At 34.8% G+C, this 17,720-nt stretch overlaps 1 protein-coding gene across 1 annotated transcript in view; it reads left to right on the forward strand.

Annotated features, from left to right (window-relative positions):
- The window catches only part of GPM6A (glycoprotein M6A), a 160,961-nt gene that overhangs the window by 54,120 nt on the left and 89,121 nt on the right, over window positions 1-17,720 (forward strand). Inside the window, exon 4 of the mRNA XM_044681668.1 lies at window positions 9,839-10,031. Within this exon, the coding sequence (XP_044537603.1) occupies window positions 9,839-10,031 (193 nt within the window). The remainder of the gene's footprint in view (window positions 1-9,838; window positions 10,032-17,720) is intronic.

Here is a 17,720-nt window from a genome sequence, read left to right on the forward strand (position 1 = left end):
AAGGAAAGACAAAGCAGGAAGAAATGAGAAAGAGACAAAAATAAAGGAGGGAAGTAAGGAAGAAGAGAGAGAGAAAGAAAGAGAGAGAGAGGAAGGAAGGAAGGAAGGAAGGAAGGAAGGAAGAAATTTGTGTTTTCAAATCCATTGGAGAATAAGAATGTGAAATAAGATGGCAGCTGTATAGTTTATGTTCAGATTTAGACTGAACCAGCTTGGAAGCCTGGCCCCATAGTGTGACAGACTGCTCTAAATCAACCCAAAGAAATATTCCAACATACCATGCTCACAACCTCTTTTTGTCCTTTTCCCACCCAGGGAAGAACTATATCAGAGAGACCTTGGGGATGCTGGTATTAGAAAAGATTAGTCTTAATGAAGGTAGTTGCTTTTAAGAGCAGCTGGATCTTCATTTCACAGGCATGGATGCAACAGCATCACTGTGAATAACTAGGCACCAGTCAATGAATAATTAAGGGCTTTGGTACCTACAAGTAGTTAAGAAGCAAAGTGATGTTTTGCATCAATGAGACCCACACATTTCCCTTTCCCAGTGGAGGAAGATCCAAGAAGCACTTTGAACTCCCTTGGCAGTTCAGTTCTTTGGGGACCTGACCCAATAAGTTGACTGAGAAAGAGGGAGGCCAGCCTTTTGTTGTCTGCATTGCATGGCAAGGGGTTGTAGAAAACCAGAAATAGATTCTGCATTAAAAACATCTTTTTGCATTCTAAAAGGCTTCAGTTAGAAGTTAAATAAACGCTTACACATGTGAAGCCCCTACTTCCTTTGAAATGCTGCCATTTTAAAGTACCTTCCAGGTTCAGGGGGCACCTACATCAACATAAGTCAAAACTCAAAACCTAGCTCCAATACTACTGAAGAGGGTTTTTTGGGGGGGGCATTCACCCCCACCCTACTATGTTAATGTCATGTATACATCTTATTTGTGCTTTCTGGTAAGAATGAATACCTGGAGAATAAATATGGGCTTGCCTCTCTACTGATACTGTTGAAATGAGGTTTAAACATAGGCAGTGAATCGATGAATTTTATCCTTGTTCATTTTTGCTGATGTGATATTTCAGAATGTCACTTTGAGTTATCCATTTTTATGCATTATCCATTTTCCGGCACATTTTAGTAATTGGTATCAGAATTTGTTGTCATGAAATCACACCAGCTTTCCTACCCATCTCTTCATTTGCAAATTGAGGTCAAGGGCAAAATTCACAGATAAATGTGTTTGTCTTCTGGGTTGTCAGTTAGTGTGGTGGAAAATGAAGGTTTCTGCAGATTCTATATAGTGATTTGGCTTGGCTTGACTCAAAACATCTTCCTTGATGTGTATGGTTTCTTTTCAAATATACTTTTCCTTAACAAGCACTGTCCCTTTCCAGTCCTAATTCTGCAGTTAAGACATACGCTTGAGATCTGGTATTATTATTATTATTATTAAAAAGTTATTTTAGAATATAGACTAAAAAATCTGAAAACACTATCCAAGCACAACTTTCCATTTCTTGGTTACATTTCAAACGCAACATATGATCTAAAGCTGGTAAAAGGGCTAAGTGGGAGTTTATAAAACCCTCCCTTACTCCCGACTACATTTTTTAAGGGAAATGTGATTTGTACACGAATGGTTTATCACGCTGGGAGTTCAAACATTGGTCAATGCAATTGCAAAATTGTAACTATACCTCACTAATTCCACAAGGGCATGCTTAGGATTTGTGTACTTTCTATTTATGGTTTTAATAAAACAGCCCATGATATACTAAAACATATGGTGATCATATTTGTTGATGAGTAAAGTCTTTTTTTTCCCTAAGAGTTGGAAGAATGAAAACTAATCAGAATGTCTAAGTTCTAATTAATATTACATGAATTATAAGTTTGTGTTTATGTAACAAATTATAATAAATTCTAAGCAAAATTATATACACATTTATAACATACTACATGTATATATTTTTGTAGGTGTATATGTAGTGTATATAGATACGTACCTGTATAGATATTATATAGGTATATCAATATAGTATATGTTGAATATGTATATAGAAAATCTATATACTGTAGATTAGATTAGATATTTTTAAAATATTATTTTAATAACAAATTTCCATATGGGTTTACCTTAATTATATAATCCAAATTGTCTCCCTCTCTTCTTCCATCCCACCTTCTGAAGCTGGTAAGGAATTCAATCTGTATTATAAATGTATTATCATGCAAAACAGGTTTCCATTAGACATTATATTATTATTTGGGATATGTATGTATAAATGCCAAGAAACAATGTGGCATAGTTTTTTCTTTGGTCTTGGAGTCAAAAAGACCTGAGTTCAAGTGATACCTTCTGACATAAACTGGGGGCAAAACACAACTTCTCAATCTCCTTATGCATTCTCCAAGCTGGAAAACATTCTGCCCTGGTGGAAAAATAAGAGTACCTCACATAGATAAAATCAAGCTAGATAATCAAGCTAGAAGGTAATTTGTGGTATGTAGAAAATGGCATAGAGGCCAAATATAATTTTAAAAATGTTTCTCTTTTTTTCCAGTACTATTAAACATTCTTTGGGGATTAGATAGCAGAAAGAACCTCTAGAGGCTTAGCATTTTACATATTATTTTTTATTTTATATTAGTTTACATATGTTTACATATTCAGATGTAATATCTATGAGGAATGATTTATTTCACTCAAAGGAAATTTTGAAGAAATGTCTTGCGCACATTTATTAAAATTGGATAATACTTTTACTAATAATCTTATGTACAATTTTGCTTTGTAGCGTGATTTACAAGCCACTTTTATTCTATTCCATAGAATTAATCTAGTGTGTAAAAAATGGTATGGGCTAAAGAGATTGCAAAAATGAATAAGATACCTGAATATGGCACTCAAGGATTTCACAGTCTCACTGGGTAGAGGGGAGTAAAATTTGTACACTAATAAGTACACAGAAGTAGTACTAGCCAACATTTGGGCTTTAAGGTTTGCAAAAAACATATGACAGTGAGACAGATGCTATGACTAGCTCCAGTTTATAGGTGAGGGATCTAAAAGAGGTGGCTTTTCCAGGGTCGCACAGGTAGTATCTGAAGCAAAACTGGAAGTAAAACTTTCCTCCACATGGCAAAAATGCAAAAGAGATATCCAAAATGCGGTTGATGAGAGAAACAATATATTTTATTATACGGATACATCACTGTAACAATATGACAATCAATAGAAACACAGATATATGACATTTTTAAAAACTCTTGGTTACCATTTTGAACTGAGAAGGAAAAGATACCAAAGCGTGTAACTTGACAGCGTATGGAATTTCTGTGTGTATGTAACAAGATTACTCTCTAGACTATTATTGAACCTCAACAAAAGCATCATCTTCACAGACACACTATTAAAAACACAATTAGTTGTCAGTAGTCAGAAGGACACTTTCCAGATGTTCCAGGTGTAGTTTGTTCAGGAATAGGATAAATGTTTTCAGATTTGTTTCAGGTACTCTTCAGAAAGAAGGAATTTTGTTGGTTGCCATTATTCCCTTGTTACAATGGGTCAGTATCTCATGGGAATAATTTATGGTGACTCCTAGATCTGTTTCCTGGGTTCCTGTTGATAGTTTAGTACCCATCATTCTACACATATACTTTGAATCATTTTTAAAATTAATGCCCAACTTTATACTTGCCTACACTTAAACTCATTTGCCACTTAAGCTAAGTAAATGATCCACTTGGGGAATTTTATTACATCTTGTTATTTAGTTATTTTTTAGTCATGCCTGACTCTTCATGACTATTCTTTTGGTTGGCAGAGATACTGGAGTGATTTGCCATTTCCTTCTTGAGCTCATTTATAAATGAGGAAACTGAGGCAAAGAGGGTTAAGTGACTTGTCCAGGATCATCATACTGCTACACCAGATTTGAACATAGGTCTTCTTAACTCTAGGCCCAGCGCTCTATCTGCTGCGTCACCTAGTTGTCCCATTTTTTATTACATAAAGTCTTTTTTTATATAATTAAAAAATAAAAATAACCAGTTGACTTATAAAACAAGATATTCTGAAGCTCTAGGTAAAGCTTGTTAATTGTGCTCCCTGTTTAATACTACCCAGTGGAGATTTTGAACTTTCATTGTAACATATCACACAATTAAAAACAAAAAAACAAGATCTGATATCATAGAGAGAGGTCTTCATTATATTACCTTAAAAATGTATAATTAAAGAAATTAATATGGCAAAGTGTCTCTTTGCACTCCCTGTAAATGGCACCCTTGGTGGATGCCTAGACCTATACATAGCTATATTATTAATCCTGATTCATGAATCTAGGAATTTCCTATTTTCTTTGCTGTATCCAGAGCACTGGCTTTTTATTATAACCACTTATTTAAGGTAGTTTCCTGTTCAAATAGCTATAACAAAATCCTCACTTCTCCTCTTGCCACTCCCCCGTGTGACTGACATTTTAAAATAGCCTTTGGAAGAAAATGTTAAAATCTTTCTATTTGAAATTCTAAATAAATTAAATTCCTTTGTTCCTTTTGTTCATATGCTCTCTTACCTTCGGGACAAAAAATCTGTTAGATTAGTGTTACAACTACTCTTTCATTTAATAGATTATGTTTGCTGAAGTGTATAGTGATTCTACTGTTTACTATATAGCCCACCTACTTCATTCTATGTAAACATAAGATATAGGAGTCTGTTAATTTCAGGATCTTATTTAATAATAACTTTTCATTTTTCTTTCAAGTATTAATGATACATTTTGGTCAACAGACGTTGAAAATTCCCTTTAGTTTATCTATAATAGCATTAAGTGGGTGAGTCCATGGATAGACATATATTTGTGTACATAGATACCATTATACATACCTCCAATGGTTTTTTATATAGTAATTCAGCTTTTTGGAAAAACCATTTGAGATTGAATAAGGACTTTCAATCTTTCTGCTGTCTTTTTACATCAGATTTTTTGTTATTGTTCTTGTTTTCCTTTTTTTTTCTCTTGGTTGGGAACCGAGAAGAATTTAAGCAGGAAAATTGTGAAAACTGTTCCATAATTCAGAAAAGAGCTGGGTTTTGAGATATTTATTTTGGTGATTTTCACTACCATGCCATTTTACTCTATATTACTCAGATAATGGCCTTCAAAATTAAATAGTAGTATTTGGGAATTAAACAAGATGCACTCTACAATTTTTTGGTTATCCTAAATTTTTTTAATCTTAGAAAAATAAATAATTAAAAAAATCAAATCCAAGTCCATAATTAATTTTGATTAAATACTGTCTCCCTTATGATTACTTAATTATATTGCTACTTATATGTTAGGGTTAGTAATTATTTTAATAGGTATTCTTAGTCATACATATGTGGTTTTTAATTTATATATATATTGCTAACTAATATATATGTATATATATATTGTATTTTAGTATGTTTAGTTTCTTTTGTAACTGTATATATTGTATTTTGTAAATCTAAAAATACTATTCTGAGAAGGGGTCCATAGGCTTTAACAGATTGGTAATGGAATTCTACACCCCCTAAAAAGTTAACAACCCTTATTTTTGAGTATCCAAAGGTGCTTTGTATCTTATATGTCCTCAATCAATACTTTGAAAAATGTACATATTTCAGAGATAGTGTTTGTTTATAGTTCCAAAATCTTCATAGCACTTTCTCATTAAATGAGAAGCCACAAATTGTTTTCATTTTAAAACTGCATGGTTTGTCCTTGTAATCTAGAAATAAAGATGATTATTTCACATTTATAAATAATATAAAATCTAGTTCTTGTCAAATTCACATTCATATTTGAAGAATTCCTGTATAGATTTCACCTTTTTTCTTTCCAGATGATTCCCTTGAACAGCAATATTTCAAGATGTTAAACTTAAACCTTTAAGGCAAGTTAAGTCCCATTTAAAAATAGATTACTGTGGTCCTTCTCAGATTGTGTTTTTTCTCATTTGTAATTATTCTCTCCCATGATGAATCTTTATCTCATGAACAGAGGTGGTAAAGCTGAGGACATGCAGCTCTTGAAGTCTGGCCCCTAAGGGCTTCCTGGCCTGGTCTAAGCTTAGGGGTGGCTGTGTTGCTATGGTGATGCTACTCTTCTACGAATGGGGAATCTTTGCTTTTGGATGGCAGACAATTCCTCTGCCTGCCAACAAGTCTGTGTCCTCCTGTCAGGAATATAATGATGGAAGCCTTCCCAGATGGGAGTGTTGTTAAAGCCTTCCTCAATCAAAGGCGAGACTTGGGATGATTATGATTTAGTCCACCACACCAAAAACCAGAAAGTAGTTTGAAATAAATGTGTTTTAACTTTTGTTTCTTTTTCTGTGCTTAATTGGGATCAGAGGACTAGAGAATATCACACGTTTTTATTGGAAATATAATAGGCCCAAAAAGGGAAAATGGAATATGGACCTGACAATCTGACTGTATGTTGGTTGTCCAAGGATGAGCCTGGCTAAATTTCAAAATGTTCATCAATAGAAGACTGCCTGCCATTATTATTTTTTTTTTGTCAGAGCAACTTGGAAAGACCCTCCTCGAAATAAAAATAACAGAGACATTCATGCAACTTATAGAAAGCTTTCCACACATTATCTATAACTTGGAGGAGTTGTGATCAGAGTTGGGGAACTGGAGTATACTTACTGGAAAAATCATGGATCTTTTTAAATAAAAAAGTACTAAGGGACTTAGCAGCTTTTTCTAGGCTTTTTTCAGTAGCAGCTCCAAAATATTTGGACTTAAATCTAATGGTCCATATCCCAAAAAGAAATTTTCTACTCACTACTCAGAATAAATCTGAGTGTCACCTAGTATTGAAATTTTACTTGTATTTTTTCTTCATCACAAACCATTCTTTTTTCTCATGATTCATGCTCTTACTTTCCCCTTCACTCCCCCCCCCCAGTGCCCTCCCATAGCCCATGCGCATTTCCACTGGTTTTAATGCATCACAAACCATTCTTAAAAAGAACAGTTGTTTCCTTCTTTGAACTACAGATTTGGAAATCTAAGCATTAAGTAGTGGTCCCTTGCTGCTGCTCACAAGTATCTATCTGGGTAGAATGTCAAGTATGACAAAAGGCAGGTAGCATGAAGGAATAAAGATACTTGGCTTAGGAGCCCCAAGACTTGCTTTCAAGTTCTAAATGTGACCTTTACTGTCTGTGTGACCTTGGATAGTCTCTTCATTATTCTATATCTATAAAATGGGGGGATGGGAGTTGATGCCCAACTATCAAACCTTAATTGAGCTAACATTTTCCATGTAGGTTTGCTTTTGTTCTTTTTTGTAAATAATTTGGTTGTTTCCACAGTTTAATACTATACATCTCTCGGTTGTTTCAATCATATTTTTAGAGAGACAGAAATGTTTGAATAAATGGTATTCAGATTTATGAATTAACATTCATGCAGCTATGAATTTGAAATTTAAGTTTGTAATTGCTAGGTAATTTGTCCAAGTAGTATTAATTATTGGAACAGAAAAGGTGATTTACTCATGTAGAGAAAGGGGAAAGGATAAGAGGTAAAGAGCCAGTACCCACAAAGTAGAACCCTCATAATTTCCAGGGAACGTGAGGAAAACTTCTGACATATTGTGTTAAACTTTGTGGTATAATTTTTTTCTTATTTTACCATTTTCTTTATTTGTACAAAATCATGAATATGCTGGCTGATTTTTAGAAAATGGTGGTTTAGGGTTTAAACAAGTCATTCTATCTTGAAGCATCCATTTTGAAGGCTTGGACCTAAAAGTTTTAGCCCAGCATCTTTTGGGTTGGTACCTCCAGGGTTGGTGTACTCATCAGGCTTAATAGTCTTAGATTCACTGGGATTCACTGCCTTAGAATCAGATATTGGTGGCCTTGGGGTCAGACTTGTTGACCTTGGCTGCCTTGGGATTGGGCCTGGCACCCTTAGGATCAGAATTCGTAACCCTGGCGGTAGCTTTGGAGCCAGATTTGGAAGTTGTGGTATTAGACTTGATATTGGAGTCAGATTTCATGACCTTGGAGTCAGTAGGCACAGCATTTTGGGGGTCAGTAATTCTCACAACCTTAGAGTCAGGTTTAATAATCTTGGGACCTGAATGTTTGGTGCCAACCTGAGGTTTGGTGGCCACCTTGTGGCCTGTGTGCCATGCACTGGCCTTTGAGATTTGGGGCCTGAGGAGCTTGACCATGGAGGCGTTGGTGCTTAGGACCTTGATGGCTTCTGCTAAGACCTTGGTGGCTTCTGCTAAGATCTTGATAGCTTTAGCTAAGACCTGGGTGGCTTTAGCATTGTTGTTGGCCTGCCTCTTCTTCAGCCCCCTCCTTGTGTTTCTTGACAAAGCACATGTTTCTCAGAAGCTTGGGGTCAACCCCTTTCAGAGACTTGAATCTCTGTGACCTGGGTTTCTTGATACCATTTCTGTGCCATTTTCTTCATTGATTTTGGTTAGTGTGGTACCTAGACTTGGTCATCTTTATACTGCAGCCTGTCCAGGGCAGGAACTTTATAAGCCAGAAGAAGCCAAGAGCAAGAGGAGAAAGCTTGTGGTGGATTTTTGGAGAACATGGTCGAGAGTTATAGATAGATCGCAACCTATGTCACTGGAAAGAAATCCAAATTGAAGAGATCTAAGATTCATCTGAATACTTTCTTAGAGCATCCCATTAAAAAATAGAATTCTAATGATACATTCAGTTTTGCTGATGATATATTCTGTTTCAAGAGCTAATGTCATTAATATTTATTAAGCATCTGCTATGTACTCAGCACTGTGGCAAAGGATACAAAAATAAATAAATGTGGTCACTGTGCTAAATTTGTCTACAATTTAGGTAAACAGGTGAATTTTAAACACATGAAACAACTTTGAAACATCATTGAGAATAAGGGCTTTATCCCTGGATAAATAGACCTCTAGGAGGTGTGTGAAACCTATCGGGATGGATACAGGAGAATATTAGGCACATAAAATGGTAGTATGTTGAAATTACTGTATTTCATTTCTTATGTACTTATACATGATAAATAATGGAATTTTTTTCTGTTAATATTAAATAAGGAGTATGGGAATATTTCCTGAAAACCAAGGGGTCTGGAGACCAAAAACACATTGGGAACTCCTGCTCTAGACCATAGGACACTTGTAATACTGGGGGAAAAAAAGCTTCATTGTAGACTTAGGGCTGTGGTCATCAGAGAAGACTTCTGGGAGGAAATGAATCCACAACTAGATCTTGAGGAAAGTATAAGATTTGGACTGAGGGAAGAGGTGAAGAATGACTTTTCAAGAAAAGGGAATAGCATGAACAGAGAACATTAAGAAGATGGAGTTAATCTCAGAGTAATTCATTTCAACAAAGAGTTATTAACTATTATGTCCCAGGAATGGGATGACCTGAGGTTACAGAGATAGTCTTCTGAATGCTATACCTTATATTTGTATATGTCTTTCTGCTATATCTGCATATACATTTCATTTCTTGTGATTTTTGTAACAATGATAATGATTTTCCCTTCTGTCAATGTGAAACATGGCGCAAGGACTGAACAAGTATCTCTTCTCTACAGCAGTTAGTTCTGCACTCTGGTAACAAGGAACTTGATGAGTAAGAAATCTGACATTTATCCTGTTCTTAGAACCCACAAAGCCTGGTTTCCAGAATCTACTGGATTACACTTGTGAATTCGACTATCTTATTTTCTCCCTAGTGAGAAACTACTCATAATTCGATGTTTAAATTAGATGACTAAAGTGTGCTAATTCCCACTTTTCTTTTGGTTCTCCACAGGCTGTTTTGAGTGCTGCATCAAATGCTTGGGGGGTATTCCCTATGCCTCCTTGATTGCCACCATCTTGCTGTATGCTGGCGTTGCCCTCTTCTGCGGCTGTGGCCATGAAGCCCTCTCGGGTACCGTTAACATCCTGCAAACTTATTTTGAGATGGGAAGATCCGCTGGAGATACCATTGATGTCTTTACTATGTAAGCCACTTTGTTGTTATTGTTGCTTTTTGGTTACTGCTTACCCATATGTATGAGGAATTTGATGTATTCTGCATTGAAGCTGAATCAAGTGATCAGATTACTAGAGGAAAATGCTCTAGTGTGTACCTCCAAGATACATCCCCAAGGAAGTGATTGTCTCTTATAATCAGTCAGTAAGATTTTCTAAGAATTACCTCCAAGGTTTGACTCCCTTGCCAAGTTATACTGATAGTTCCATTGCACCCCAACGCTAGTTGTATTCCAAGCCCACTTCTCATGTCTTTTCATTCTTTTGATTGGGATGGTAATTCAGTTTCAAGATAGAACATTAGGTTAGTAGTAATAGTTTATCTAATCCTATTGTGGTACACTTCCAAATTGCTGTCTGATTAGATAAATTCCTGAACTGTTCTGTGCCTAAGTTTTTAGTGGCTGTTTGGTGTATTAGAGAACTCTGGACTTGATATCCAGAAGTCCTCATGTGAATTTTGGCAGTGGCACTCACTAGCTGCTTCATAGTGGAACAATCTGAAACTTTCTGAACCTATTTCTTTATCTATAAAATGGGAATAATAATAATGACATCATCTAATGCATAGAACAATTATGAGTAAAGAACTTTGTAAAACATTTGGGTGTAAAATCCACAGAGGAAGAGTTTGACTCAATACGAGGAAAAACTTCCTAACAAATGGAATGGACTCCTTCTAAATGAATGTCCCATCACTGATAGTATTTAGGCAAAGACTGGATGACCCTTTATTTGAGATGTTGTCAAGGGGATTCATGCCTCAGGTATGGCTCGGACTAACCAGTATCTGAAATTTTGCAGATCTGTAATGTAAATGCGAGTTATAATTATTTAATTCAATGCAATAAGTATTTATTAAATTTTTACTTTGTCCAAGGCAGGTGAAGAAATCAAAGCTATCAATAATCATATGAAATAAGGCTAGGTATACAAAGACAGAAGAGAATTTCTGCCTTCAAGGAGTTTATGATCTTCTGGAATAATCATTGCCATCATTAACCAATCAACCAATAAGCATTTACTTAAAATTTTTCCTTAAGTGCTTAATAAGCACTTACTATAGGCTAGGCACTTGGTCTTGTGCTGTTACAGAGATGAAATTGAGACAGCCATTGCTCTCAAAGTAACTTTAATTCTTTAGACTTCTGATTCCCAAGTGCTGAGTACTTCTCAGCACATCAAACAGTCACTAAAAACTTAGGCACAGAACAATGAAGGGATTTATCCAGGGCTACACAGCAACACAGAAGTGGAGCCAAGCCAAGATTAAACACTGTCTGATGATTACGTACCTGATGCACTGTGAGACTGTGAAGTTAACAATTCTAATCAAGAGAATGATTTTTTTTTACTTTTGTGAATAATCTTATAAAACCCAAACTCCAAGACAACCCCAAATAAACAATTGAAAAATCATGTACTTTCATCTGCATTCTGACAGTGGATAGCATTCTTTGTCATCAGTCCCTCAGAAATGTCCTGGTTCATTGTATCGCCAATAATAGCCAAGTCTATCACAGTTGATCATTCCACAATATCGCTCTTACTGTGTACAATGTTTTCCTGGTTCTGTTCATTTCACTCTGCATCAGTTCATGTAGGTCTATCCAATTCTTTCTGAAATCATCCTGTTCATCATTCCTTAGAGCACAATAATATTCCATCACCATCATATACTACTATTTGTTCAGCCATTACCCAATTGAGGGACATCCCCTTAACTTCTAATACTTGCCACCACAAAAAAGAGTAGCTGTAAATATTTTTGTACAAGTAGGTCCTTTCCCCCCTTTCAAAAAATTTTTCCAGGATACAGACCTAGTAGTGGTATTACTGGATCAAAGGATGTACATTATTTTATAGCCCTTTGGGCATAATTCCATATTGCCCTCCAGAATGTTTGGTAGTTCACAGCTCCAGTAGCAATGCCTTAGTGTTCCAATTTTTCCACATTTCCTCCAACATTTATCATTTTCCTTTACTGTCATATTGGTCAATCTGATAGGTATGAGGTAGTATCTCAGTTTTGTCTTAATTTGCATTTCTCTAATCAAGAGGGATTTAGAACATTTTTTATGTGATTATCAATAGCTTTGATTTCTTCACTGGAAAACTGCTTCTCCATATACTTTGAACATTTGTCTTTTGGGGAATGACCTGTATTCTTATAAATTAATTTTTTATATATTTGAAAAATGAGACCTTTGTTGGAGAAACTGGTTATAAAATATTTTCCCATATATTCTTAAGCATGTATATACCAAATTTATACAAAGTAATTTGTGGGGAGTGAGAATGGTGGCCATAGTAAATGAGAGGACTAGGGAAAGGTACATGAGTTTTGAAGGAAACTGGGGAATCCAAGGGGCATTCATGAGGAGGGAGTGTATTCTAGCAATAGGGGATGTACCTATGCAAAGTTACAGGGATGGGAGATGGAATGTCATATGTAAGGAATAATGAAAAGGCCAATTTAAGTTAGGAGTGATCCTACATGCTACCCTATGCCACTTCAGTGCTATAATTATAGAAGGAACCACTTTTGGGAAAGAATCCTGAACGTTTTGGAATAAAGGCTCCTAAGAGTAAGAAGTTAAAGGCAAAGTTTTTGGAGCATTTTGTCTCCTTTTATACATAAACTCTTTGAAGAAAGTGAATTCTTGTGATTATTTTCTAACACTAATGAACTTATGATTCCAAAGAGTCTGCTTTTCAAGATTTGGTCCTTTTCGGATGATAGTAAAGTAATCCCCTACCCCTAACTTATTTAGTCAGTTAGCTGTAGCATTTGGGGAGTGCAACTAGTTGAATCAGAGAGACATTTATCTCTAGATAGGCTGAAGAAGTGAGGCTACTTTGAATGATTCTGCTGCCACTGAAGTATGACAGCCAGGTTAATGTGTTCAATCGAGCATTTCTCAGAGCTCTGTACATGTGGCTATAGCTGTCAATTGAGGCTGCAGTGTTTAGAATAATGTCTCTAGCTTGACTACACAGCTTAGACTTTTTTTTCATCAAACAAGAAAAATCCATCATTTTATTAAGCTCTAATTTATTTTATTAGTCTCTGGGAATGTATTGATGCTTACTGCTTTCCAACCAATACTCCTTGTTTTTAAGTTTGCTTGATCTAGTTTCTTCTTGATGCAAGCCTCAAACAAAAACCACAATTGGAAGAATGATAAGCCAGTGAAAATACCAAAGGCGTTACTGAATTCTGAACAAAATTTTCCTGCATATCTAAGTGTAAAGTTGGATCCAGGGCTTTTATGAAGCTTATATATATAATTTGTGGTCTAAAAGCTTAAACAACCACATTTCAATACCTAGGCTATTGCTTGGTAACTGTTCAATAAAGGCTTAATTATTTTTTAAAATGTTGACTATCACTCTTCCCCTCCCCTTTCCTTTCTCTTCCCTTCCCCTTTTTCTCTTCCCTTCTCTTCCCTTATTCCCTTCCTTCCTTTCTTTTCTTCTTTTCTGTGCTATCCCTCCCTTATACAAACTATAAATGCTATTTAAAAAACATTTTTTCTCTGCACCCTCCCATTTAGAAATAGAAATATTACCTTGAGCCATGAATGATATAATATACTGTTAAAAGGAAAATTCTTTTTTCAAGCTTTTGCCCTGATTAACAAGGCAAAACTCAAGACAAAGAAAATTAAAAGGAGTTTAGCAAATATAGGTCCAGGTAGCAAGATGTTGAGAGACTGATCACTAGAGATTTAACAAGATAGAGTCAGCTTCTTTTGATAACTTTTCATAAAAATAATTCTGATAGGATCACATCAGTAAAAGCAGATGAACCATTGCATCTCAGGGCCACTCCAGTTGCCTCTATGTAATATTTCATAGGTGGGGGGTACAAATGTCAGCAATAGGAGTACATACTAAATAGCAGTAATACAAAAGCTACTATTTTAAAAAAAGGTAATACAAAAGTGTTAGATGGAGTGACGTCTTCTTCATCAGAGCATTCTGCAACAGTGATTGACAAGCAGGGCTGAGACCAGTGAGTCACTGAGGCAGAATAACTTTCAGGAATACCTATGGCTTCCCTTTCTCATCACTGAGTTCTTCTTAGGACCTTTATTTTAAAGAAAATTCCAGAACAGCCATTCTTCCTTCCTCTTTTGGATCTTCTGACTCTGAACATTTCCAGCATGCCGTTTGGGCCAACACCTCTCCCTATTTCAGTTCCCTTTTATGCCTATCTTCCCTCATTATTTTTATAAGCAATCTGATAGGCACTGACTTTCTGCTTATATTTGGTGTGATCCAGGGCAAGTGACCTAACCTTTATCAGTTTCAGTTTCTTCATCTGTAAAATGAGAATAATAATAGCACCAACCTCCTAAGGAAGTTAGGAGAATAAATATATATTTGTAAAGTGCTTTTATCAGCCTTAAAGCATTGTATACAAGTTAGCTATTATTATCATTATCATCATCATTATTGTTACTAAATTTGTATCACACGGTGCCTGTTACATAGTAGATTTCTTTTTTAAAATCTATAAATAAATGGTGAATATTCCTAGCCTTTGGCACAGTGCCTGGAACATAATAAACAGTGAATTTTTTAAAAAATATCCTACATTTTATTATATTTTCCCCACATTTACATGTTGGAAATATTCAGAGTCAAAAGATCCAAAAGAGGAATGAAGAATGGCTATTCTTGGATCTTCTTTAAAATAAAGGTCCTAAGAACTCAGTGATAGGAAAGGGAAGCCATACATATTCCTAAATTCCCAATTTCTAACATTTGTTTTCTGACATTTTGCCATCCAAATTCTCCTCCTCCCCTTCCCAAGATTTCAGACAATTTGATATCGATTATACATGACAAGCACTTAATTATTAACTTGACTTCAAAGCACTTTAGAAAGTATAATACAATTGCAAAATATGATTATGATGATGATAAAGATGCTACTTATGATAGATAATGATAATAAAATAATCATGACATTTCTTTATTCAAAATTTTAGAATCCCCATTTATTTCAGACACCCTCACCCTTGGTCTATAAAAAAAAAAATAGTGATTAATTGGTAATGGAATTCTGTTTTCCTCATCTGGAAGTCCCTTATAGTCCCTGGGCCATGAACCTATGAATAATGCAGTAACTGATGCTATGAGGTCCCACAACTCTTTGATGTATTTTGGAACTCTGATATAGGCAATCCTTTTACAGATACAAATCACAACCCCTCTGGGCCTTCTTATCCTGTGCGATTCTTGTCTATTTCCATCCATGTGTGCCCATCCATGAATCTTCAGTAAGAGAGTTTTTAATGTTTAGGGTTTTTGTTTTTCATCTCTTTGGCAATCTGGTACATCCTATGGCTCCCTATTCTGAATAATGTTTTCAAATGCATGAAAAAATAAAGGATTACAAAAGAAACCAGTCATCAAGTGATAGCACATGTATAACCCAGTGTAACTGCTGGTCAGCTTTGGGAGGAGGAAGGAAAAAGGGAAGGGAGAGAACCTGAATCATGTAACCATGAAAAATCTTTAAAAATAAATAAATAAAATCAATATGTTATTAATGGGAACAAAGAAACCAGTCCTATTGAAATATGGTTATCAAAATATTTTAATAAAGGAAAAAATCTAGTTCATGAATCCCAGTTTAAGAATCCTTTCTTTATAGAATGTCTTTTTAACTTGCTAAAGGCTTTTTGACTCTTTGAATAGAATTTTAAACTCTTTTCTAAATTTTAAAGTGAATATATAAAATGAAGATGAACTTAACTGTCCTGATTTCTCTAAATTAATTTAAGTTTAAATTGCAGTGTCTCAGAATCAAATTCTGAATATTAAAATTATAAACAAATCATTCAATAAATGTCATACAAGTACTCAAATAGTTACAAATTGCATATGTATTCGTTGGCTGGAAAGAAGCCAAATTTTTGTTTTATATACTATGAATTTCTTTAATGGATTTCCCAATGAGTTCTATTGACTATTTTGTTTGATTTTTTAAAATATAATTTAAAATTTCTTAATTATGCACAAACTAAATTTAGTCATAATATTTAATCATTATGTATTATTAGGAATTCACATTAATGTCACACTTTGAAGACTCAGAAATGCCTTTTCTGGTAACAACTCCCTTGGATAGGCAGTACTAGTGTTAAGACTTCCATTTTATATGATCCTGAGACCCAGGGAGGCTAAATGACTAAGGAGTAGAACTAGGAATTAAAATTAGATCTTAACTCTAAGACTTTAATAAGTAAAAGCATACTCATATATGACTGCTATGAGTGGACCAGAAACAAGACTGATTTTAAACACAATTTTAAAATTTGTGAAACATCCTTGTGACAGCAACTTTCCCTTGACATTTCAGTTAGAAAAGTCATGTTTAAAGAAAGAAGTAAATACCCTAAAATATAAAAAGCAAAGAAAACTTCATGATTTTTGACTTTGTAAATATTATATTTTCCTTATTTAAATCATCATTGGAAAATAATACTCAATTTTTTTCTAGGACATTAATTCTTCAAGCAGACAGTGGGTAGTTAAAAATTCATTCTACTAAATTGAATTCAATTGATTCATACTGTGTTAGGTAATGCAAATACCAAATTTGGGGCAGAAAACCTGGGTTCAAATTTTAGTTTTATTAGCTATGTATCATTAAGAAAAAAAGGCATTTAATGTCCCTGGGCTAATATTTTCTCCATCTGTAAAACAAAGAATGGATGGCTCATTTGATATCTAAGGTTTCTTCCATTTAAAGATCCTTCATTTTTCAGTTTTGGATAAATGAGGGGATTCTCGGATAGATAGATTAATGGGAAGTGGTTGAGAAAGCATTTTCCAAATGAGTTAAACACCCCAAAGTGTGGTAATGCAATAAATTTAACCATGAGCTCTGCCACCTCAAAGCCTTTAAGCTCTTCTTTTAATGAAAGAATTCACTAGGAACAAGTAATCAGTTTAAAAATTAACTGCAACTACATGGGATGGTAGGAGGATAAAATTTTAGAGATAGTCATGATAAAAATGGCTGTCTTTATGCAATCACTAATTGCTTAACATGCTGAAGAACCTTGTACAAGGGATTATCACGGTGCACCTAGGTTCAGGAAAGTAAATGATAAAGTCTTATGTTTACTTTATAGACAGGCAGAAAGAAGTAGGCTGGATAATCATATTGGATCTATAACTAGGTGAATGATCAGAACCAGAGAGTAGTCATTTATGCATTGCTATCAAGATGGAGGGAGATCTCTAGTGGAATGCTCTAAGCATTCATTCTTGTTCCTGTTTAATCAGTGATTTGGATAAAGGTATTTATGTGATTTTTATTATATTTTGAAATGATACAAGATGAGAGGAACAAGTAATAAAGAGATGAGAGAATCAAGACACAAAAAAGATCCAGTCAAGATAATCCTAATCTAATAAACTGAAATTCAACAGAGATCAATGTAAAGTCCTGTGCTAAGGTACAAAAAGTCATGCTAGCCATGAAATTCAAGTTCAGTATAAGAATCCCTCCTTGTGTATACATCAAACTAGGTGATCTCTGGGGTTGATTTGATATTTGTAAATGGGAACCTCTTCCTTTGAGAAGGGAAAGAAGAAAAGGTGAGTGAAGGTGGATTAGATAGGTAAGCTAAGTG

This window comes from Gracilinanus agilis, chromosome 6 (genome assembly GCF_016433145.1).
Source record: "Gracilinanus agilis isolate LMUSP501 chromosome 6, AgileGrace, whole genome shotgun sequence".
NCBI classification, from domain to species: Eukaryota; Metazoa; Chordata; class Mammalia; order Didelphimorphia; family Didelphidae; genus Gracilinanus; species Gracilinanus agilis.